This window comes from Panicum hallii, chromosome 3 (assembly GCF_002211085.1).
Source record: "Panicum hallii strain FIL2 chromosome 3, PHallii_v3.1, whole genome shotgun sequence".
Taxonomy (NCBI): Eukaryota; Viridiplantae; Streptophyta; class Magnoliopsida; order Poales; family Poaceae; genus Panicum; species Panicum hallii.
In genome coordinates this window covers 17933598-17955589 of record NC_038044.1, presented here as the reverse complement: position 1 = coordinate 17955589, position 21992 = coordinate 17933598, and the positions used below count along the sequence as shown (strand labels likewise).

Here is a 21992-nt window from a genome sequence, read left to right as displayed (position 1 = left end):
TGCCCCTGACGTGTGTATCTTACCTTAGATCACAATCTGCCTTTCGTTGCGGCGGCGACAAAGTTCTTATGGTGGAACCTATCCATCTGGGTTTGAGTCTTCGACTCAGCATAGATGCTTATTTTTTCTGAATTTATTTCAGGATTTAACCCGTATTATTCTTTTAGTGGTAAGCGACGTGCTTGTCGACAACGAGACGCCCGTATTAAATTTATCAATCTCGAGGATCTGCCGGCTCAGTCTTTCGGAGGTGCTCATAGGGGTACGATTGCGTGATTGTGTTCATATTGGTAATGGTAAGTGTACGTACGTGTATATATGCGCCTATACTATGTTTAGAAAAAAGTGTAGGTTTGATCGATAATCCATATTCTAGCATGGACAAATCACAACAGATGCACTTCCATTCATTTTTTCCAGTTATACCCTCTTGCCGTCTTTTTGAAAAAACAAAAAGATAACTAGAGGGCACTCATCCATGTTTTGGAGAATTAGGGACTTTCTTTTATTGGCAGATCTTATGGTGAGGGCTTTCTTCGTTTATGTTTTATTTCCCCTAAATCTAATTGGGTGGGGTACAAAGAAATTGTGCACTTCATATACCCTTATGGCTGGGTATTAATTTTCAGTGATATACTTCTTATCTTTTTAGTTAGAGATTAAATAACTTATAATAGGTATCTTTTGGGGAAATTTATAAGTTAGAAATTTTTTATTTTGAAAAATGGACAGATGGTGCCCCTTGGAAAATGGGCACTTGACTACTCTTTGAAGATTCTAGTGGGTTTGAAACCAGCCTGCTTGCACTACATGAAAATAGGACATTTTCGTCGGCCAGAAGCCGACGAAAATAGGCCTAATGCCGACGAAAATAGTCGTTTTCGTCGGCTTCCCGATGAAAATAGGCCGACGAAATAAACTCGACGAAAATAGGCCTATTTTCGTCGGCAACTGACGAAAATACAGCTATTTTCGTCGGCCTTAGAAGCCGACGAAAATATCACGGTAATTTCGTCGGCCCGCTCAGCCGACGAAAATGAGTCTTCTATTTTTATCGGCTCGGTAATGTTATATCCGCTGCCGCAGTCACCTCCAGAAATGTTACGCGGTGCCAATGATGGCGTGGACGGGCTGGCAGAAACTCCTCGAGGATGAGTACTCGTTGAATCCTGATTATAGAAAAAGTTAAATCTATTTAGTACGCATATATAAGACAATTTGAGCATTGCTAGTTATACGATATAATTACCACTTGTGGAGACGGTACACGCACAAATGGTACAAAATTCGGCGGTGGAGGAGGAGGCGAAGGAAGAGGTGGCAAATTAAATTGTGAGCCAAGAGTAGCCGCTAGCATTTCCTAAAAACCGAAAGTAGATTAAATATCTTATAGCAATGAAAAGTGCATAAAGACTTGAAAAAATATAAAACCTGCATAGTACCTGAATCTGTCGATGCTGAGCGAAAAAACCTTGCATGTACTCGTGCTGTTGCCTTGCCCACTCCTCTTGCCTCTGCATCGCCTCTTCATGCTGCCTTATCTGCTCCTGCATTGCAGTTTCCCTTTGACTTTGCTGTTGGTAGCCCCGAGAATTCTGAGTGGACTGGGAACACCTTGCCTCACTCAAAGCACCACTTGTATCAATAACTCCATTCTACATGCTAAACCTGCCATGTTTCTTCCCTCTCCCGCTTGAGTATAATGCACCGACATCCACATCACTCATCCTCCAATCATACTCCTCCCAATGACGTGCCACCATTTCATCGCCATATCTCGCCTACCATTCAGGCAACCAGTAATAAGATTATATTGAAATCATCGCTTAATTGAAATCATATTATTTTACTAACCAGAGTCTGCGTGGCATTGTCACTGCAAAGCAAATCTGGCTGTGTAGGATCTGGGCCGTGGTGGCCTCGAATGTATGTTTCAATATAGCTTGGTGCCACCCCACTTTGTGCCTCCTGATAAAGAAAAAATTATGATATTGCAAGTAAGCATATAGTAAATAAATTGAAATAATAAACACGTACCATTCGACGAGCCAAACGAAGATGTCCATCAGCCCCATATCTTTGCCCTTTTTCTAGTTAAGGTAGGTGCGAGGCGGTCAACGGCGGCGGGGGCGAGCTTCTGCAACAAGTAATGGAGATAATAAGAACGCTAAGCAAGATGGCTAATAAGAACGAAGTCCAGCTATAGCTCAATAATTTGATCAAGCAAATTAACTATCGCTAATTGGCAAGGTTCGTCCACGGCGGCTGTAAAACAAGCCATATGGTACGTTGAGATATCATCACTTAATCTAAGTTGAATATAATTACGATCATGTGTGTTTGTGTTATGTACTTTCTACAACAAATAATGTACTTTCTAGTTTCTAGTGGGTCTTGTTGTTCTGTACAAATAAAGTGAGAAATGTACTACAGAGGCCCGCGCGGGGGCCTGCCGGGCAGAGGCGCCGTGGGGGCTGCGCGGGGCGGAGGCGCCGTGGGGGCGGCGCGGGGCGGAGGTGGCGGCGGCGGCCGCAAGGGGCCGCGCACGCGGGGGCCGCGCGTGGCGGAGGCGGCGGCGGCTGCGGGGGCCGCGCACCCGAGGTGCCGGCGGTCGCGGGGCCGCGCGCCCGAGGTGCCGGCGGCGCGGCGGTCGCGGGGGCCGTAGGGGGAGCCGCGCGTGCGGTGCGGCGGCGGGGGCAGCGCGGGGCCGAGGCGGAGGCTGCCGCGGGGCGGCGGCGGTGACGGCGGGGGCGTGCAGTGGGCCGGGATCGGGCGCGGGGGAGATGGATCGGCGAGAATCGAAGCTGCTAGCGCTAGAGGTAATGTGTGCTGGACCGAGATCCAGCAGCCTATTAGGGCAACAATATTTTCGTTGGCCCGTTGGGCCGACGAAAGTAATGCTTATTTTCGTCGGCAAGTTACCGGCCGACGAAAACATACACTTTTTTTCGTCGGCCGGTGTAGAGCCGACGAAAATAATTCCTAGTTTTCGTCGGTCTGCATTGGCTGACGAAAATAAACATTATTTTCGTCGGCTTTTTTGACCGACGAAATAAATAATTTATTTTCGTCGGCTTCCAATTGGCCGACGAAAATAAAAAAAAGGCCGACGAAATTGATCGGTTTTGGTGTAGTGTTGGCAGAGAATGTTATTCATAGCACGTGCGCGTGGCCCATTTCCTCTCGTTCACGTGCAGTACCTGCCTTTGATCTTAGAGCTGCAGTTACTCTTCTTCGCCTTTTGCACGGAGATCTTAACCAGCTCGATCACCAATCCTCAAGTATTGTTATCTTATTAACTCGTCACAAATATAAACTGCCTATATGCTGGACCAAATGAACGACCAATTTACCGACTACTGTTGGAGAATCTGGCTTAAGAATTGAAGCATGACCCTCTCAGCTGATACAAATGGGCATCAACTTCGAAGATAATAGTTTCCATCACGAATCGTAATGGAGGGAAAATGCCATTTACACCCTTGGTACCATGTCACTTGTCACCTAGTACTATGTACTATCTCCAATTCACAGCTCTAGCTAACCAGCAACACTCGCATGCACGGCTCCTTTGTTTTTGTACTTGTAAATCACCGCGAAGAAGACATAGGCGAGGAGCTCGAGGGCGCTGAGCGCGGCGAGCAGCCAGTAGAAGTAGTCGACGTGGCCGCGGTTCAGGTTGTTGGAGAACCAGCTCTGGCCCCTCGCCGTCGTCGCCCTGTCGATGGCCGACACGAGCGCGCTGCTGATGAAGCTGCCGACGCCGAAGATGCTGAGGTAGAGCGCGAGCCCGAGGGAGCGCAGCTTGTTGGGCACCTGGTCGTAGAAGAACTCCTGCAGCCCGACCATAGTGAACACGTCCGCGGCGCCGAACAGCACGTACTGCGGCACCATCCACCACAGGCTCATCGGCAGCGGGACGTTGGGCTTGTCGACGAGGCCGGCGTCCCGCGAGACGCGGAGCCGGCGCGTCTCGACGAGCGCCGCGATCACAATGGACAGGAGGGAGAGGAACATCCCCGCGCCGATGCGCTGCAGCATGGTGATCCCGGACGGCTTGCCGGAGTACCGGCGCGACACCGGCACGATGACGCGGTCGTAGATCGGGATGAACACCACGATGGTGATGCTGATGAAGCTCTGCAGCGCGGCCGGCGGCACCTTGAAATGATCGCCGATGCGCCGGTCCAGGGTCGCCGCCTGCTTCGTGAAGAACGTCGACGACTGCGCGAACGCCACGGCGTAGATCAGGCACGTCGCCCATATCGGGAAGAGACGGAGGATGGCCTTGGCCTCCTTGACGAAGCCTGCATTGCTCACCACAGCCTGATCCTCCTCGTCGACACCAGCACTGCGAAAATTGACATGAAAGGGCAGCAATTACGTCATGTTGTAACCGTCGAACACCTTGTGCAAGATCGTGAGACGCCCCCGGCATACAGTGACAAAGTACCTGAACCTCGGCGCCTCAGCTGCAGCTCGATCGCGTTCTTGCGAAGCCTGCTCCAGAGGCCCCGCTTTCCGCCTGCTCCGCCACTCGGCGAAAGCCTCGGCGGCGCGAGCGAACAGGCCCCCCTTGGCGTTGGTGACGTAGTAGCGGTACGTCCGCGTGCCGAGAAGGAACACGGCTAGCGCGGCCGCCATGACGGCGCACGGGATGCCGAACCCGAGCCCCCAGCCGATGTTGTCCTGGACGTAGCTTAGGAGCACGAGCGTGACGGCGGTGCCGGCGCACATGCCGAAGTACCACCAGTTGAAGAAGGAGCTCCGGGAGACGGACTCCTTGGGGTCGCTCTGGTCGAACTGGTCGGCGCCGAACGCCTGCACGCAGGGCTTGTGCCCGCCCTGCGCCACGGCTACGATGTAGAGGGAGGCGTAGAAGAAGGCCACCTGGAGGGTGGACGGCGCGCAGGCCTGGCCGCCGGCGGTTGTGGTGCATTGGTGGTGGCCGCCGGAGGAGAGAAACGTCGAGAAGGCCAGCATGCCAAGACCCTGCATGCATTTTCCGTGAGTGTTAATTTAGTCAGAGACTCGGAGTCAGATAGTATCCGCTATCCATCGTTCTCTGACATACACTGAACGACAACAAGGTCAATGAATGATGCCAGAGCTAAAGCCCAAATCTATTTGTACAGATTATATCATGGGCCATGGGCCGGTTTAATCCCTGCTGGCTGCTGCTGGAAAAAGTTTGCAGCCAGTGCGGGCCGCAATTCTCTTTGTTATTTGAAACCCGGCCCAGAATCTTTGTCGCTTAGGGAACAGACATGAGACAACGAAACGGTCAAACAGCAGAGGTATGTGGGTGAACGCCATCCTCCAAAAAGACAACTAAAAAAAATCTTAAGAGTCCATTGAAGGAGCAGGAAGGTAGATGCTCCCCTCAGTTTTCGATGATTCCATCAGCGATGACGCGAACCCAAACGACAAGCTCTAGGTGCTGCTGCGTGATGTGACGCGACGGCGCCAACTACCTCCAAGGAATCCCGCGATATTTTAGGATCAACTTGTCACGACACTGCTCAGATGCAATGCACTAGCGCAGGCGACCTGCAGCTTCCCAGATCTCGCCACCCAGCCAGCAGGGGGATTTTTCCTTTTTCTTACTCGAACAGGGGAATTTTTAAAGCAAGGATGGAGAGGACTAAACAAGGAGAGGAGAGCGAGCGAAGGAAAGCGATGCGCCGAGTTGGCATCTGGTGAGGGTTGCTTACGAGGACGTAGAGGAGCGAGGCCATGACGATGGTGCGGTAGCGGCCGAGCCACTTGTCGGCGAGGGCCCCGCCCAGCAGCGGCAGCAGCTGCGCCACCCCGTTCCACGCGTTGATGGCCGCCGCCGCCGCCGCGGTGCCCTCCCCGAGCGGCCCGGTCAGGTAGCTGATCAGGTTCGACGACACGCCGTAGAACGCGAACCGCTCCGCGATCTCCACCGCTGCGCACAGCCCGAGCAAAATTCACCGGCAAGCGTTTGAGCAACGATCGCTATTGTGGTGGGGAGTTGGGGATTGGGGAAGAGAGGACTTGAGTGCTTGCCTATGATGAAGAGCGCCGACCTCCAGCCGCCGGTGGCGCCGCGCTCGGCGGGCAGGCCGCGGTGGTCGACGGCCGCGTCCGCCATGCCGTCGGCGCGGGCGAGCAGGGGGTCCGTGCCGGAAGGCATCGTCGCCGGAGGAGTGGGGCCGGGGCTTTATGCGGTCGTCGATCGGCCAAGAGTAACGGCCGGAGAAGCTGGGTATGGGATAGCTCCGGCGCTCGGAGCCGAGAAACGGCAAGCCGCAGGCGGGAGCTGCCGCTCGACCTGGACGACGGGTGGATAGACTCGATAGCCGCCTCGGCAGCGGCGGCGGGCGGAAATCCGAAATGGCAGTAGTCTCTGCTGTTATCGCCCGCTCGCATTATTGCTGTACGGCCCCGGCTGGTGTTCACAGACACATCGAGTGGGCCAGCCGGAGTTCCGGATCCCACCTGCGCCCAGCACGTCGGACAGGCTGGACACGACCGCTCTTTGGTGGGCCGTGGAGTGTATAGCTTATGGGCTGAAATCCTTATTACCCCTTTTATGTTTTTTCTTTTTGCATGTGTGATGTATTGATTTTTTTTTACTTTCCCCTTTATTATTTTTTCAAAATTTTTGGTTTATGTACCTGGGACAGGGTTCTCCACCAAGTGATGATACACCGGTTCTCAAACTGACTTAGGAAAATAGTGCTAATGTCACCGATTATATCCTATCTATACATACCGTGGATGACTCAAAGAAAGACAATTGGGTGCTTGAAAAGAAAACGTCAAGTCAAGCACCACGCCAAAGATCGATTATACCGTGGATTGAGATGTTTTTTTTTTCTCAAAAAAGTGTCTGGATGCCCAACTTCTATAGCAGCCTAGCAGGCATATGAATGGGGTAGGAAAGTCCAAAAACTAAATGCCACATTCCCACTGGTCTGTCCTCGAGAACACCAGTGGCATGGATGTGCAACAAGCAAGCAACGTAGTCTGATTGGACTAAAAGGTCTCTGTGTCTCTTATGCCTTACTATTTGTCTTCGCTCGTGTTTGTACAAGTCTTGTCTCTGCTTCCCAGCCATAGGTCGACGGTCGCATAACAAAGCAAAAGGAGTTCTTTTATTCGCATCGACTTTCAACTCACCTGGGCAACTCATCGAGACCATGCATGTCACCATCTGGTTGTGCATGTGATCCCCGTGTTCCTCATTTCCTCTGTCAGAAATTCAGCTACGCTCTACCAGAGCGCCGCGGGGGGGTATGGCTGATGGAAGAATTTGGTAAACAATCGCGGTGCAGGGAATCAGTGTCGTTTGCGTTAGATTTTGTTTTCTTTGGACAGTACTCCTCCATACTAAATTACAATTTTATTTTCTTTTCTAGATATTTATACATCTAGATGTGCATTATATCCAGATTCATAGAAAAACTATGTATGTAAAAAAAGTTAAAACGAATTATAATTTGGAACATGTGGTGCTCTAAAATTTTCCTATCTTTAAACAATGGATGTCTTTTTGAAAACATTGGAACCTTTCTTTACAAAGGAAATAAGGAAGTTCTATCCCATTCCCATCAAAGGAAGTTCTAGTCTCTGTACTGAGGTTCTGCAAGTACGTAGCCACAAAACATTATTGGAGGAAATGTTCTAAAAAGAAATCATTGGATGCTTTTATACTGCTTCTTTATGTTAAAATTTTGCCACGAATCCAGATACTGCTTCATGCAGAAGCCAGCCAATCGGGATATTTTCGTTTTCTAATTTCTATGTGCAAGAAAAGGGCAAGGAAAATATATACGCAATCTTCAAAACTAATTAAAGAAGTGGAAATGTGTTGTGCCTTTCGCTTACAAGGATGTAGATGAGGGAGGCGAGCACGATGGTGCGGTAGCGGCCGAGCCACGCGTCCGCGATCGCCCCGCCCAGCAGCGGCAGCAGCTGCGCCGTGCCGTTCCAGGCGTTGAGGGCCGACGCCGCCGCCGCGACGCCCTCGCCCAACGGCCCCGTCAGGTAGGTGATCAGGTTCGCCGACACGCCGTAGAAGGAGAAGCGCTCCGCGATCTCCACCGCTGCACACGCGCATCATCAGCCCGGGCGATTCGGACACATGTCAAGAAACCAATACTCTGGAGCTGCGCACGGGAGGTGTGCGGAGGATACAGAACTTGCCTATGATGAAGGAAGCAGACTTCCAGCCGCCGGTGGAAGCGCGGGAGGCGGGCCGGCCGCGGTGGTCCACCGCCTCAGCGACGGAACCATCCGCGACCACGCCGGCACCACCATCCGCCATTACTCCTGACTCCGGCCTGATCGAGCAGCAGGTTGTCGTCCGGCCCGACGACGCCGACGACGTCTGAAGCCCGGTGCCTGGAGCGAGCTAGTAGCTAGGCATCGTCGCCGCCGGAGCTGCGGTTGAGGGCGTTATATAGCCGTGGGGGTCTGGAGATGGAATCGGGGACAGCCGGTGACACCGGGGATGAGCTATAGCCTATGCCTAAAATCCGCTTCTTTATTTGCACAAGTTGACTTCATGATCTGCCGTGTTCGTGATCGCGAGAGAGATTAGGGAGTATTGCTATTATTTTAATTGAGGTGGTGACTGGTGAGCCTCGCCGTCATCAACTCCATCGATCCATATCTACAACTTGTTTCTTTGGCGTACGTGCATCCACGACGCCCTCCGCAGGCTAGGCTCGTCGGCGGGCGGTGGCGGCGCGAACTAGCAGGCAGTGCCGATGCGGAAACGTGCTCGCGGGAGATCCCAGTGCGCGCGCCAGGTGCGAGACAAGTCACGCTGCGTGTGCATGCCCATGGTGTTCCGGCGTTCGTCCGTCTCTTCCCCGCCGCCAACCGTCCGCAGTCGATCGCTTTCCACCACCCGGCCCGCGGCGGAGTCGTCGCGATCTCTCGAGCAGAGCGAGGATTCAAAAAGCTGGGCTGCAAACTTTCGAACAGTAGAACCAGTCCTGATTCCAAAAACAGCCAGCCACCATCAAACATGCACGGGAACTCCAAACTTTGAGTTGGTAAACTTTTGACCGGAGATTACTGCTTTCATATTTGACCAAATCTTGATTTGATGCTGGTCGAACTGAAGCCTGCACATAACTCTAGTTTGATAGAGGGCTGTCACGACCGACTTCAACCATTTGGTCACATTGCTGTTTCATTGTTCGTCTCCAGGGCATCCAGCATGGCAGGCCTCAGTCGATCACCACCACCCCTACATATCGATCTCATCCACCCCTCGCGGGCGGCTCAATCGGATCCACTGCACCTCCGCCAGCGCCGCCCAACCGTGTAGAGGCCTCGAGGGAGGAAAGCGGCAGCGAGCAACGGTTTAGTAGTAGAAGCAGCAGGACTACACACACACACACAAAAAAAAGGTGGTTGTCGCAGGCGGGCTAGAGAAAATCTATCAATCGACAAAAGTCAAAGCTCCTCTTTCTTATTGCACGACTCATAAAGATGGCATGCCGGGCTGGTTTAGGGCTGACCAATTGGGTCAGAATGAGCCCAGTCCGTCAGCCCATTTGGCCCAACTCTCCAAGTCACCAAACTCTTCGGCTTTTTAATTTGTCTAACCCAGAATTGTACAGGCCCAGCTCACATATAAAAGAGAGAGAGAAAAAAAGATAAACAGCCAGCAAATGTCCTCTAATTGAAAAGAGAAAATATTTAGAAGCAAAATCTCACATGGATTGTATTATGTTGATGCCGCACCAAAATTAAATACGTCCATTTATATACTAGATCGCCAGATCTTTTAAGATTGACAAATTCACCGTATATGTTGCTGTCGGTACATACAGACAGAGGTACCTCCTGCTAGGGTGTCCTGGCCCTGACGAGTGGGCCAGGCGCGTCGTGGTGGACCCACGATCCACCTCCATCACCTTCAGACCCATAGAGCGCCGCTGCTGCCTCCCAAGTAAAGGCGCGATGGTGTCTGGCTCCGGCGTGTGCGCCAAGTGCATCGTGGTGGACGCGTGTCTCCACATGCTCGGCCGTCTATCCCCGATGATCACCAAGGAGTTGCTCAACGACCAGAAGGTCATAATAGTCCGCTGCGAGGAGATCTGCATCTCCGCGGGCCTAGCCCGTCAGTGAGTCTTCTGACAGGGTGTCCGTCTAGATGGACGTAAGGTTATCCGTATCCTCACCTTTGCCCTTTGGGTGACGGGGCATACGGTCTGTCAGCTGGGGTCATGGTCTCCGGACCTCCCCCCGGTCATGGTCTCCGGACCTCCCCCCGTGCTCACATAGGTCCGGCGCCTCCACATGCCCACAAGGACAAGGTGCTCGGGTCTGGCCTCCATAGGCTCAGACCCCCAGGGTGTCCGGCGCCACCACGTGCGGGGGCCAGACCCCTCTGTGCCTGTCCATCCGGACCGGCCTCGGGGGCCCGGACCCCCATACCACCGGAAAGGGGTCCGGCGCCGCCACGTGCCGCCTCAAGCTGCCACGGAGGCGGCTGCTGGGCCAGCCTGCCACGTGCCCGTGGCAGAAGGCCTCCTGTGGGGCGCCAGCCCAACTACCGCATTAAATGGGGGTAGGTGGGCTGTGCGTGCCCAAGTCAAAGTATGGCCTGCTCATTGACACACGGGGCAGGTGACCTGACACCACGGTAAGCCCATATGTTTCCAAGGCCGCGCGTCGTATCACCGTATACTGTGCGCAAGCGACGTACAGTCCACTCACGGCACCGCGCGCGTGGGTAATGATGGTCCGCTTTAGGAGAGCCGAGGCATGCGCTGCCACAGGACGCATGGAGGTGACGGCGCGGCGGGTCAGCGCAGCTCCTACGCCTGTCAGAGGGTTCTAACCCAACAGTGACAGCGCGTCTTCCATTGTGCGTAGCAGGCACTGTGCCGGTATGGCGGCACAAGACCATATCCTGGCTGTAGATACGCACATCAATTTCTCGATCGCGAGGACTATAGGAAGGAGCTAGAGAACAAGATCACATATCTCTCATATTACAGGCTCCTGTTGGCTGGACTCACCTATCGGGGCCTCGCACAGTGTAAGCACTCCTCTTGGGCTATAAAAGGGAGAGTGCACCCGTTAGAACACAAGTTTTCTTAGACTCTCATAAGATCTAGACCCGCAAGCTGACCACAAGCACACTCAAACAATACAACACTCAAGTGGACGTAGGGTATTACGCTCCGGCGGCCCGAACACTCTAAATCCTCGCGTCTTTCCCGCGTTCATCCGCCCTCTGATCAAGTGCTCCTAGGTCTCCCTCAAACTCTTCCTAAACTAGAATTAGACGGGTGCGTTCCGACACTCGGCTGGAGATTTCCTGCGACAGTCGCTATCGTAAGTCTCATACCACTTGCAGTAAAAGTTAGTGAGACACATAATACGACATACCTGATGCTTGATCCTGATAAGCAGGGTTACAACTACCTCCACCTACAATCTAAGCTATAGCATGGTTCTTGATGAAACGCAACTTGAACCCACAATTCGGGACTATGTTGCTTTCTTTAACGAGAGTGATTCATTCTTTTCCAATGACAACGGCTATGAGCTTGTAAAAGTGTCAAGTGTTACAAGCTTACACGTACCCACCATGCCAGTGGTGGATGCAGGATTGAGCTCAGGGGACTCTTCAGTTCTTCTTCCTCCTCCCGCCTCCCCTTCCATCCTTCTTCCTCCTCAAATTTGTATGAGGGGCTTAGGGAGGCTCCATGGGATTCCTGGGGGTACGAGGGGCTCGAGGCCCCCCCCCCCCAACCCACTGCCGAATCCATCCCTGGACCATGCCACTCCACCGAATTCGCAGCGTCATAAGGTAGAGGAAAGGTGTGTGGATAAGTTTATCAGAATCCATGCTTATTGTTCGATTGAAAAAACAATATGAACATGAACATGTTTTCATTTATTCTTCTAGGAACATAACGAACAATTTACTAGTACGCAGCTTCAATTTCTTTTAAAGAAACGTTTGCAAAATTATTTATACGTTGCGTGCTAATTTTATAGAAATCAAATTATTGAAGTTTGAAAAAACACGTGAAATTAGTAGGTCCTTGGCACATAAAAAATCCCAATTTGCAAAATGGTAATCTACTAATCTGTGAATAAAAGGAAACTAGGAGATGCCTCCTGTAGTCGTGGCTTGACGAGCGGTCAGCCGGAGCCTGCCTGTTGGTGTCGTCCGCTTAGCGGTTTAATTTCCTTGTGCAGGCAGAACAAGCATGGCCGACCACGCCAAGCTCCGGCCTCGATCCGGGTAACGACAACGAACGCACTCGAGCACCCACTGTCTTTTCATCGAGCTAGTGCGTGGCGTCGATGGAGCTTGCTCCTAATGGCAGGTTACCGAGCGGCAGGTGGCTCATCGATCGGGCAGGCAGGCAGGCAGGCGGGGGTTGCAAGCTTTGTGTGTAGCGTTCGCGGAGGGAGAGAGATCGAGCGGCACGGAACCGCGCCAACGGCGCGCGAGCGCACGCCGGGCTCGTGTCGTGCGGCAAGTGTGCCGCCCACTGTTCCGGTGCGCGTCGGCCGGAATCCATCCTCTCCTACCCGCACGGCCGCGGCCGCCGGCCTATAAATTGGCCTCCGCGCACGGCCAGAGGCTCATCCTCATCATCTCCCTCACTGCACACGAGTCACCATCTGTTCTGTGTGTGGGGGTGTCAGTCTCTCGTCCAAGCAAGCAAGCGAAGCTAGCTCAGCTTCCGCGCGCCACCATGGGCAAGGCCAGGCTGCTGCTCGCGCTCTCGCTCGTCGTCGTCCTGCTCCTCGTCGAGGTGAGTACCACAGGGCGAGCTTGCATTGGCTGCTTGGGCAACTAAAGTGTGTCATCAGTTCTGTGTGATTTGATCGTGCGTGCTGGTGATGAAACTTGCATTGGCTGATTCCTGCTTGTTGTTCGATCTCTTCGTGTTCTGCAGACCACTGCTCCCCATGGACAGGCTCACGCCATCGGTAAGTCATGGAATTCTTCTTCTCCCTTTCTTAATTCTCGTCTGTCCCCGTATATAGTATCTTTGTATATATGACCCCTGTCTCGATGGAATTGCATTGGTTGTGTCCAGACTGCGGCGCGAGCTGCTCGTACCGGTGCAGCAAGTCCGGGCGTCCCAAGATGTGCCTGAGGGCGTGCAACACCTGCTGCCAGCGCTGCGGCTGCGTCCCGCCGGGCACCTCCGGCAACGAGGACGTCTGCCCCTGCTACGCCAACATGACCACCAAGAACGGCAAGCACAAGTGCCCGTGATCCATCGCCAGCTTGCTTGCTTGCTTGTTACCAGCTTGCTTCCTCCTCCTACCTAGCTACTACTAGTACCTAATTACCTAGCCATCACCCGTCGATCAGTTCATCTATTATCTAGTACTACTCCCACCCTGGATCGATTACGCATGAAAAAGCTCATCCGCATGAATAAATGATGAATTAAATACAAGCGCAAGGGGATCGGAATGCCGTGCCCATTCTCGGTGGCTTAACGCTACCGCAGGCAGTGATTATCTCAGCAAACTTAAGTTGCCGCGGCGTTCTTTGTGTTCATGAGCATGCGTACGTGGCGGCGACGCGGCGATCTCCTCCGGTAGCGGATTCCCGTGGGCACGCCCCACGAAAAAGCTTGTTGGTACGCTACGCACACGGGCGCCTTGTACTCTTGCCTACTGCTGCGCGCGAGACGGGTCGGGATGCGATGTGATGTGACCAGAAATTGGCCGCAGCGCCGCCGATCGATCGACCAGGCAGCAGTCGCTCACCGCCGTCGCCGTCTCAGGAAGTTGGCAGCGGCGCTAGCCGCGGCCTGTGTCCCGCGCGGGCCGGGGGATCGGGAGCGACGCGCTCGATCGGCGGCTTGGGACCTTGGGAGGCGTGCGTGCAGGCGGGGTGCGGCGTGGCCTTGGCAAAGCGCCAGGCGCGCACTTGTTCCTACGGATGGAGTCCACGAGACCACGGGCGCTTTGGACTGTGGAACGCCGCGCACTATAGGTAGATGATGGTTGGTTGCAGATGGCAGCTTGAACTTGCCGCTGATTATGGGCCCGTTCGGAAGCGCCTTAGCAGGTTTCCATTCCTCCTGGCAAAGCACTACTTATCGGAGCCAGTTTTTCTTTAAAATTTTTAAAAAACTAGTTTCAATAAACAGTGCTTTAACGAGCCGAGATCGGCTAGAGCCCTCCGCTCTATACGGCGATGAGGAGGCAATCATGCTGAACAGTGCTTCAAGCCCCGGGCTCCGCCAGAGGAAAATGCGGTCAAGATGGCAGGGTGTCAGGGTGACGAGACTCTAGCTAGCAGCTGCCTAGACCGCCCCGCATCCTTGGATGCTTCCTTCATCATGGTTCCCGTCCCGTGTGCCTGGTGGTGCGCCTGCCTGCATACAACTTTTCCGCTCTTGATGTTGAGCCTCCTGTAGCTAGCTAGCTTGTCATCTGAACGAAGCCAAGTTGCCCGATCGGTCGATCGAGCCTATCTGCAGGTCGATGGGTGGTGTCACGACGTTCGAATCTCTACAATTTCTTTTTTCCCGAACAATATCGGGGGGAAGATCCCCACCTACATGCATTTCATTTCTCGGGAGCTGGTAAGTACAAGTACACAGAGGTTACAGACGTTACAGAGGCATCAAGCCAACAGGCGACTCGAAAGCAGTTCGTCGCCACCGACCGTATAGATTGATGTACGTCTCGGACGGTGACGAATCTAAAAATTTAAATTAAGGTGGTCTAATAGAATAATTTATTTTTCTGTTATAAATAAATAAGGTCAAATATAAGAAAATTAGGGGATGGAGTTTTTTTAGCCAAATCTTAGGGTGGGCCGGGGCCTATCTTGCCCATCGCCTAGATCCACCCTTGCTCCCTGCCTATTTTCTTCAACGGTCGTTGCAAGCTCGCTCCTGTTAGAAACGGGTCCAAAGCGCCAAACAAGCATGGCGTGTTCGTTTCAACCCTGAACTAGAGAATATTGGCTCAATTAGTGGGCCGATCTAACCGTCGCGCATGCTAAGCCAAACAATATATAGGGATGCCTGAAATCCACATCCTTCTACGGTGATCAAGGAATCTTCATCGGATGACTCACCTCCTTTCTTCAACTTTAGTTATGTACTTCTTCAATTTCCTTCCCTCCCCAGTCTCCACCACTAGAAATCTCTCATCCATCCATAATAAATATATGGGTAAAAGATAGAACTATATACGGAAGGGTCTTAGAGTAATAATGCCTATACCCACATTATTATGTAACGATTCACACAGTACTAATACCTATGGTCACGGTGAAAAATAGAGGTGTTATTTAGACGAGACGGTGAGGAATTTATGCACAAAACTGGAGGTTCCAAACTTAGACTTGAACCTCACGCACCGTGCACAAGTGCATATTTCACGTGAAAAAATCGCGCAACCAGTGACATCCTGTACAGGCTTTCTCTCCGGATCGTGGAATAGGTACCAATTGAAGTTTGGACCTAATAATACTATCTAAGGTGGCTTAAATGGAGGTTCCAAAACGATAAGGTTAAATATCCATGCATGCTTCTCTTTTCAGGTTTTTTTCCCTTCTCAAATTAAATTAGCCTTTTATATCTACATCTTCTTATTTCGGCATCGATATATTTATGATATCTTTCCGCTGTCCTGTCGAGCTGACCTCAAAAACATAAAAATGCCTCGAGTCAAGCTTCAACCTCGACGCGCTTATCGCGAACCGAGTTCGAGCTTGACTGTAGGCTCGGCGGCATCTCAGGCTCAGATCGCTATCGAACTCCAGCTTGAGGTGGCAGGCTCGCACGAGCTGGGCTTGTTGACAGCCCTTCCCGTCAGGGCTCAGGGCCTCGGGCTCCGCTCATCTCTGTTTCTTTACCCCTTCCCTTCTCTCTGACTCTCCTCTTCCTTCCCTGGCGGCGACGACTGGGCGAGCGGCGGCGCCATTCATCACGTCTTCGCCCAGCCCTTTGCCGGCGACGAGCATCCACCAGGTATGCCCCTGGTGTGCGAGACGAGCACCCCAAACCCTAACAAAACTATTTGTATTCGGATCTGGTCCAGTTACAATATAGTATTACCTACTAACTTCGATTCCGTTTGCAAAAATTTTGTGCGAAATCACCATGTCCAATGCTGGGTCCGCCCCTGGGTATGCCCGCCCTCCATTCCCTTGCTGCTGTGTGAAATCGAGGACTCCAAACCCTAATTTATGCTATTTGTATTCGGATCTGACCATGTATTTTACATGCTAACTTCGATTTTTTTTGCAAAAACTATCGGGTATGCATGTGTACACACATGTTCTATATTGGATCCGCCCCTGGTGGCAGCGGATCTTCCCCTTTTCTCAAAATTCTAATGCTAACTCTTCGCTTCCTTTTATTTCCTGAGAAGAAATTTGGTTGTATATTGACATGCACAGACTAGATCTGTCATTCCCTTTAAATTGGGCTCACATGATGTGCTGCCAACTTCTTGCTTGTATATATTCGAACACTGAAGAAAATGTCTATAAGAAGATTTAACCCTTGTCATTACCTTGCACATGCTATACATGCTTCTAAGCACGTTGTTTCCTTTTTATCTGGTTCAAACAATTTGCATAATGTTTTGTGCTATGCTTTTGAGTTGTACAAATTTGAGCCCTGAACATAAATCTTAGTGATTGCCAATCAAATTTTGCATCCTGCATAGCTATGAATGATCTAGTCATGCACCACTTCCCCCACAATTCAGCTGATGCATTGGGGTGTCAAGTATCATGCAGCCTGGTGGTAGTTATCATTTTATTTTAGCCAAAAGAAACCAAAATGAAACTCATGCCATATGTTTTGTTGCCGCCAGTTATCACTCAGTCGGCATCGCTGGTAGAATTGTTTTGTTCTATGTTGCAAGATTATGATTATTTGAAATTCGGTCAGGGAGTTCTGTTGGGATCGATTACTTGTTGCTACTTTGGTGCTACACCAACACTGCTGTTTGATATGCAACAGTTGCATGGAATTTCCTGACAAATATTTTCTAACTATTGCCTAATCCATTGCAGTAGTAGTAACCGGTGGTTTCAGCCAGACAACAATCATGAGTCTTGCTTGCCTTGTATGCCATGGCATGAACAGCCCCTCGCACTCTCTTAGAAGCTACTCAGTGTCGAGTTCAGAGGAGGAGAGCCGATGTGGAGCTGCTGTGGCCTGCTTAGCTCGAAGAGTAACGCCAGCTGGAACTTCTAGTGTTGGCACATCAAAGGTGACCCCGTTTCCACCCATGGTGACTGCTCAAAGCGCAGAGGGCACTCCACGCCTTCAACGCAGCCATGCTGTGTCCAGGGACCTTGTTAGGGATTGGAACTTTGATGAAGTAATTCTCGCAAATTAGAGTAGCCTTAGTTCTCAGCTGGACTTTGTGCTACTTATCTGGGAGGAGATTCCTTCATTTGATGTACATTTTTTCCTAGTAGACATCTTGAAGTCCATGTTATCGTATACCAAAATGACTTGCTGAGAAAATGCCCGAGAGGTGGTACCTTTCAGGAGCTATATTGGATTGTTGCAGTTCTATATGGTCGCCTACCTGTGTAGCTAGGATAAATGTTTAGGGTTCCCTTTTCTATTTTCCAACATGGATAAGTTGTCATGTACCTTTATGTATATTATGAACGAATCCAACTTCCAACCTCTGTCTAGTATTGAAAACTAAAGTTCTGTTTTGTTGTATTTCAATCGATGTTTCTAGGCCAACATTCTTGTCAGGCATAACGTAATGTTGAGCCCTTAAACTTTGTTGGCATAATGATTAATGAAGGCAGAGACAAATATTCTTGGCTGGATTCACTGAATGGTTGAATGAAGATATACTATTGGATGGATCTAAGAAAACGTTCTTGATCATAGAAACACAAAGTGAGTGAGCGTTTGAGAAATTAGGTGGTGCCGGTCCATCATTATCTCACTCAAATTCTTGTTTGGTTTGGCAAATGATTCATCACCAAAATCCAAGGAAATAAATTCATGATGGAATTAAACAGAACACTAAAAAAAATGAACCAACATCTAACGTCTTACTGTCCCACTATTCCCCTCTTTCCTGGGAACATATGTTGTGATTGCAGAGTCGTGGGATAATTTGCTCATCGAGGCTCAAATCTTGATGTCCATTTACACAGGTGGCAATACTTTTGAGTGATAAAATAAAACTTGTTGCCATACAAGACCTCACTGGGATTGCACAATTGTGCACGAGAGTGGTGTCCACGTTATGTTGTCATGGTGTCCATACAAAAAAATATGAAACATTCACGATTTCAAGTTGTCAAAATAATGGAGACATATTCTCCATTGCAGGTTTAAAGAAACACTGTAGAGTTCAATTTCACTGTAACAAGTATAAATTCCAAGTGTTTGAATACAGATAACAAAACAAAGTCAAATGATAGCAGGAGCGATTTTTCCAAGAAGAAACGAATATGAATCCTATTTTACGTCAATAGACCATTGCAGAAGCCTTTTGGTCCACAGAGGACTAGCAATACGTTGGTTTCGTTACACGGCGACAGGGGGCCTGAGCAGAGCCATCGCTTCTTTTATCTTCCCCATTGCAGTTTCCAGTGTTGACATAGCTGCAGCGTATGAAATGCGAACACCCTTGTCATCTCCAAATGCATCCCCAGGGACAAGTGCAACCTATAATGCAATCCATAATAAGCACTGTAAATGTTCTTGTATGATTGTATCTCATACTGATGTACTCAAAATCGGACTAATTTCTTACCTGTGCCTTCTCTAACAGGAACATGCAGAGGGACTCAGAGTCCTTGATAGTGCCAAAACCTTCCACCTCAGAACCATAGTAGGAGCTGAAATCGATAAACAAATAGAAGGCTCCCTGCAAACATGAAACTTAGATACTTTCCTGGTATATGCTATATATGTACTCTCAATAAGTACTGCAAACATACCTGAGGTTCTGATATCTTGACTCCTGACAGCTCCCCAAAGCTTCTTACAAGGTAATCACGGCGCTCCTGGAATGCTTTGACCATGGTTGATACTGCTTCACCACCGGCATAACCCAGGTTCAAAGCCGCAAGCCCTGCCTTCTGTGATATACTACTGGCCCCAGAGGTGTACTGAAGTAAACAAGGCACTAACAGGGCTCAGGGCGATAAACAATTTCTACAAGAAGATTATATGTAATAACGAGATGGTATTCACAATGAGTGGTGCATGATAGAGGTTGCTGTCCTTTTAATTAGTGGACATGGTGGGTAGGAGCTACAGGCTGCTGCTGTTTAAATAGATTGGAAAATGTGGTGAACTTAAATCAGGATGTAAACACAAAAAGGAAATAAGGTTCTTTGGTGAGATGATCCTTAAGTTAGAAGATTAGCATTGCCACAAAGAATCAAGACCAAAAATGATTATAGGCTGCACTCGAGCATGAGAAGAGAAAGAGAGTATGAATAAGATCAGCTAATATTGGCCTGGACCCAGGCAAGTTCTTGAAACAAAATATTGATCAGGACATCATTTTAAGTAAAAGAAAAGAGATACGAGTGTCCACCTGGCTTTGGATCTTTCCACAGGCTGAGACAAAATGTTTAGGGGCAGCTAAATATCCAAGCCTCCAACCAGTCATAGCAAAAGCCTATAAAAACATATCGTCATCAGATATTCAAAATATTAGCTGGACCATGCATAAAGTCTTGAATATAGCAGAATGTAGTGAACGATATCTGCTTCTTCACTTATTGAGTTCCATTCGCCACTAAATTATTTTCTGAAAATTTCAGACCCCATGGGCTACTGCAGAAGGACCCTCACAGCCCAGTTGGTTGATCCAGAAAAAGAAAGAAAAAAATAATAACCAGGTAATTACCTTAGAAAAGCCATTTATAGTTAATGTTCTTTCCCACATTCCAGGCAATGAAGCAAAGCTTGTATGTTTAGCAGGCTGATAGATGATATGCTCATAGATCTCATCAGATAAAACCTGGAAGGAAACATTAATAATGTGGTATACATCAATAATCAAGATGAAGTTTTGATGAAAAGATCTCAATTCTAAAATAACTTGAATACAATAAGATCCGAGTGCTAACCAGGAGCCTAGGATGCTTCCTGACTATAGCAGCTATCTCCTCAAGCAACTCCTTAGGATACACAGACCCTGTTGGATTAGATGGAGAGCAGAGAATCAAGATCCTTGAATTTTCATTAATCACCGAGGCAAGTGACTCTGGCCTTAGCAGGTAATTGTCTGATATGCTTGTAGGGAGAATAACTGGCGTTGCACCAGCCAGTCTAGCCATCTCAGGGTAGCTGACCCAATATGGAGCAGGTATCAAAACCTACAACAAGATAGCGACTCAATATTTTTAGAGAACACAACGCAGAGCGTTCCAGTTCTAAGAACAATAAGCACATATATTTATAACAATGTTTGCTTCATCTGGATTAAGCCATACATACTTGCAGTTAAACATATTTGCAGTGTAAAACTTGGAATCAGCATAATACTCAAATTATTAGTTTGAATGCTTGAAGCAATTAGCAAGCTGTGGAATTTGCAGTTTAACTAAGAGTATGTGTCCAAACAAAATAACTAAATATTTGCAACAGATAAGCATATGCTCCTAATAAACGATTAACATGCAAGTATTTAAGAAAATTGCTCCTAAAGAACAAGGTAGAGAGATGAGAGCTTTACTTCATCACCAGGCGAGCATACGGCAAGCACAGCTTGTGTAATGCACTGCTTTGCTCCATTGCTCACTAGGACCTGATCAGGGGTGTAGGATAATCCATTCTCCTCTGAATATCAAAAGTGAACATCAATCAACAATCATTAAATTCCTTAACCAATGTAGCAAATCCGGGAACAAGGAATCCATCCACACTCACCCTGAAGCTTTTTGCAGATAGCCTTCCTCAGCTCCAGAGTCCCAGCATTGGGCGTGTATCTTGTGGCGCCATCCCTTATAGCATTCATTCCAGCCTGGACCCAAGGAACTAAGTTAAAAATTTACCTCCACTTCCCACAGTTACAAACAGCAACTAAGTTAAAATTTACCTCCACTTCCCACAGTTACAAACAATGTCAATAAAACGCAATACTCTGAGCTCTTTACTGAGATTCAGAGTTGCTATGATCCAAACGAAAATGTGGTTACTTCATTCAACGAAACAATTCATCGTTAAGGTGCTTACAATTAAGCTGGTTAGAACGTTAACCAACTCTAGGAGGATATACATTACACTACACCAAGATCTAAAACTAATCCGCGATCTAGACCAAAGCGATACCAAACCGTGAAGGGATACAGCTGTTCCAGTTTTTGCACTCCCGCTGCCCCCCTTCCCTTTCGCCTACGGAACTAATTGAGAACGCCGGGCTCGATTCTCACCTCGGCGATCACGGTCGGCGTGTCGAAGTCGGGCTCCCCGGCGGCGAGGCCGATGACGGGCACGCCGGCCTGGCGCAGCGCGGTGGCCTGGTCGGTGATGGCCATGGTCTTGGACGGGCGGAGCGCGCTCACCCGCGGGCTGATGGTCGTGTCCACCGCCAACGCCCTCACCGTCGCCATCCTGGCCCCGCACTTCCGCGACTCCCTCGCCCTGCGAATCGAAGAGACGAGCAGCCTTCAGCGACGACGACGACGACGATGACGCGGGGGAGGAAGGTTGGCAGAGGCAGCGAAAGGGACCGCTGCTGGTCAGGCAGCTCACCTGGGGAATGAGACGGAGCCGGTGCCGGGGGAGGTTTTGGTGGGGAGGGTGAAGGACGGGGTGGTGGAGGAGGAGGAGGAGGAGGAGGCGGAAACGGAGGAGAAGGAGGCCATTGGAGAAGCGGCTCTTGCTCTCGGTTGGCTGGTGGCGCGTTGGTGCGAGGCGGCTTGGGCCGCGCTGGGTTGTACTGCTCCGCTTTGGCAGGGGAAGGTGGGGGTGGTAGGTGGGTCGCCTCGCCGCCGGAGACCGGTGCGTTTCGCTGCTGCGCTTGGGCTCTGGGTTGGTGGCTTGGTG

General features: G+C 50.2%; 4 protein-coding genes across 5 annotated transcripts; 2 read left to right on the top strand and 2 right to left on the bottom strand.

Annotated features, from left to right (window-relative positions):
* Positions 1–3272: 3272 nt before the first annotated feature.
* On the bottom strand, positions 3273–8596 carry LOC112886222 (protein NRT1/ PTR FAMILY 5.10-like). Of its 2 annotated transcripts, none has more exons than XM_025952042.1 (4): positions 8176–8596; positions 7858–8075; positions 4454–4992; positions 3273–4351 (listed from the first exon to the last, which is right to left on the bottom strand). In XM_025952042.1, exons 1-4 carry the CDS (start codon positions 8294–8296, stop codon positions 3541–3543), a joined length of 1689 nt encoding a protein of 562 aa, XP_025807827.1. In that variant the 5' UTR covers positions 8297–8596; the 3' UTR covers positions 3273–3540. The 2 variants fall into 2 exon arrangements, with proteins under 2 accessions (XP_025807827.1, XP_025807825.1); XM_025952040.1 differs by lacking the exons at positions 7858–8075; positions 8176–8596 and adding exons at positions 5715–5932; positions 6034–7185.
* Positions 8597–12611: 4015 nt separating this feature from the next.
* LOC112887505 (gibberellin-regulated protein 2-like) lies at positions 12612–13427 on the top strand. The gene is made up of 3 exons (XM_025953688.1): positions 12612–12770; positions 12915–12948; positions 13059–13427. Exons 1-3 carry the CDS (start codon positions 12711–12713, stop codon positions 13238–13240), a joined length of 276 nt encoding a protein of 91 aa, XP_025809473.1. The 5' UTR covers positions 12612–12710; the 3' UTR covers positions 13241–13427.
* Positions 13428–15732: 2305 nt separating this feature from the next.
* On the top strand, positions 15733–17687 carry LOC112884506. Its single transcript, XM_025949914.1, has 2 exons — positions 15733–15965; positions 17021–17687. The coding sequence occupies exon 2, from the start codon at positions 17056–17058 to the stop codon at positions 17347–17349; it is 294 nt and encodes a 97-aa protein (XP_025805699.1). The 5' UTR covers positions 15733–15965; positions 17021–17055; the 3' UTR covers positions 17350–17687.
* Positions 17688–18256: 569 nt separating this feature from the next.
* Positions 18257–21946, bottom strand: LOC112884505 (bifunctional aspartate aminotransferase and glutamate/aspartate-prephenate aminotransferase). The gene is made up of 10 exons (XM_025949913.1): positions 21699–21946; positions 21377–21587; positions 20874–20967; positions 20680–20783; positions 20072–20320; positions 19849–19962; positions 19534–19617; positions 18929–19099; positions 18742–18855; positions 18257–18653 (listed from the first exon to the last, which is right to left on the bottom strand). The coding sequence occupies exons 1-10, from the start codon at positions 21809–21811 to the stop codon at positions 18513–18515; spliced, it is 1395 nt and encodes a 464-aa protein (XP_025805698.1). The 5' UTR covers positions 21812–21946; the 3' UTR covers positions 18257–18512.
* Positions 21947–21992: the final 46 nt, after the last annotated feature.

Coding starts and splice junctions, on each gene's coding strand:
- LOC112886222 (XM_025952040.1), bottom strand. CDS start 6,160: ATGCCTTCCGGCACGGACCCCCTGCTCGCCCGCGCCGACGGCATGGCG. Junction 5,933..6,033: donor GTCGGCGCTCTTCATCATAG/GCAAGCACTCAA, acceptor GGCTGTGCGCAG/CGGTGGAGATCGCGGAGCGG. Junction 4,993..5,714: donor CCTCGCTCCTCTACGTCCTC/GTAAGCAACCCT, acceptor AAATGCATGCAG/GGTCTTGGCATGCTGGCCTT.
- LOC112887505 (XM_025953688.1), top strand. CDS start 12,711: ATGGGCAAGGCCAGGCTGCTGCTCGCGCTCTCGCTCGTCGTCGTCCTG. Junction 12,771..12,914: donor TCGTCCTGCTCCTCGTCGAG/GTGAGTACCACA, acceptor CGTGTTCTGCAG/ACCACTGCTCCCCATGGACA. Junction 12,949..13,058: donor TGGACAGGCTCACGCCATCG/GTAAGTCATGGA, acceptor GGTTGTGTCCAG/ACTGCGGCGCGAGCTGCTCG.
- LOC112884506 (XM_025949914.1), top strand. CDS start 17,056: ATGAGTCTTGCTTGCCTTGTATGCCATGGCATGAACAGCCCCTCGCAC.
- LOC112884505 (XM_025949913.1), bottom strand. CDS start 21,811: ATGGCCTCCTTCTCCTCCGTTTCCGCCTCCTCCTCCTCCTCCTCCTCC. Junction 20,968..21,376: donor CGCCGACCGTGATCGCCGAG/GTGAGAATCGAG, acceptor CCTTGGGTCCAG/GCTGGAATGAATGCTATAAG. Junction 19,618..19,848: donor CTATAAATGGCTTTTCTAAG/GTAATTACCTGG, acceptor ATGTTTTTATAG/GCTTTTGCTATGACTGGTTG.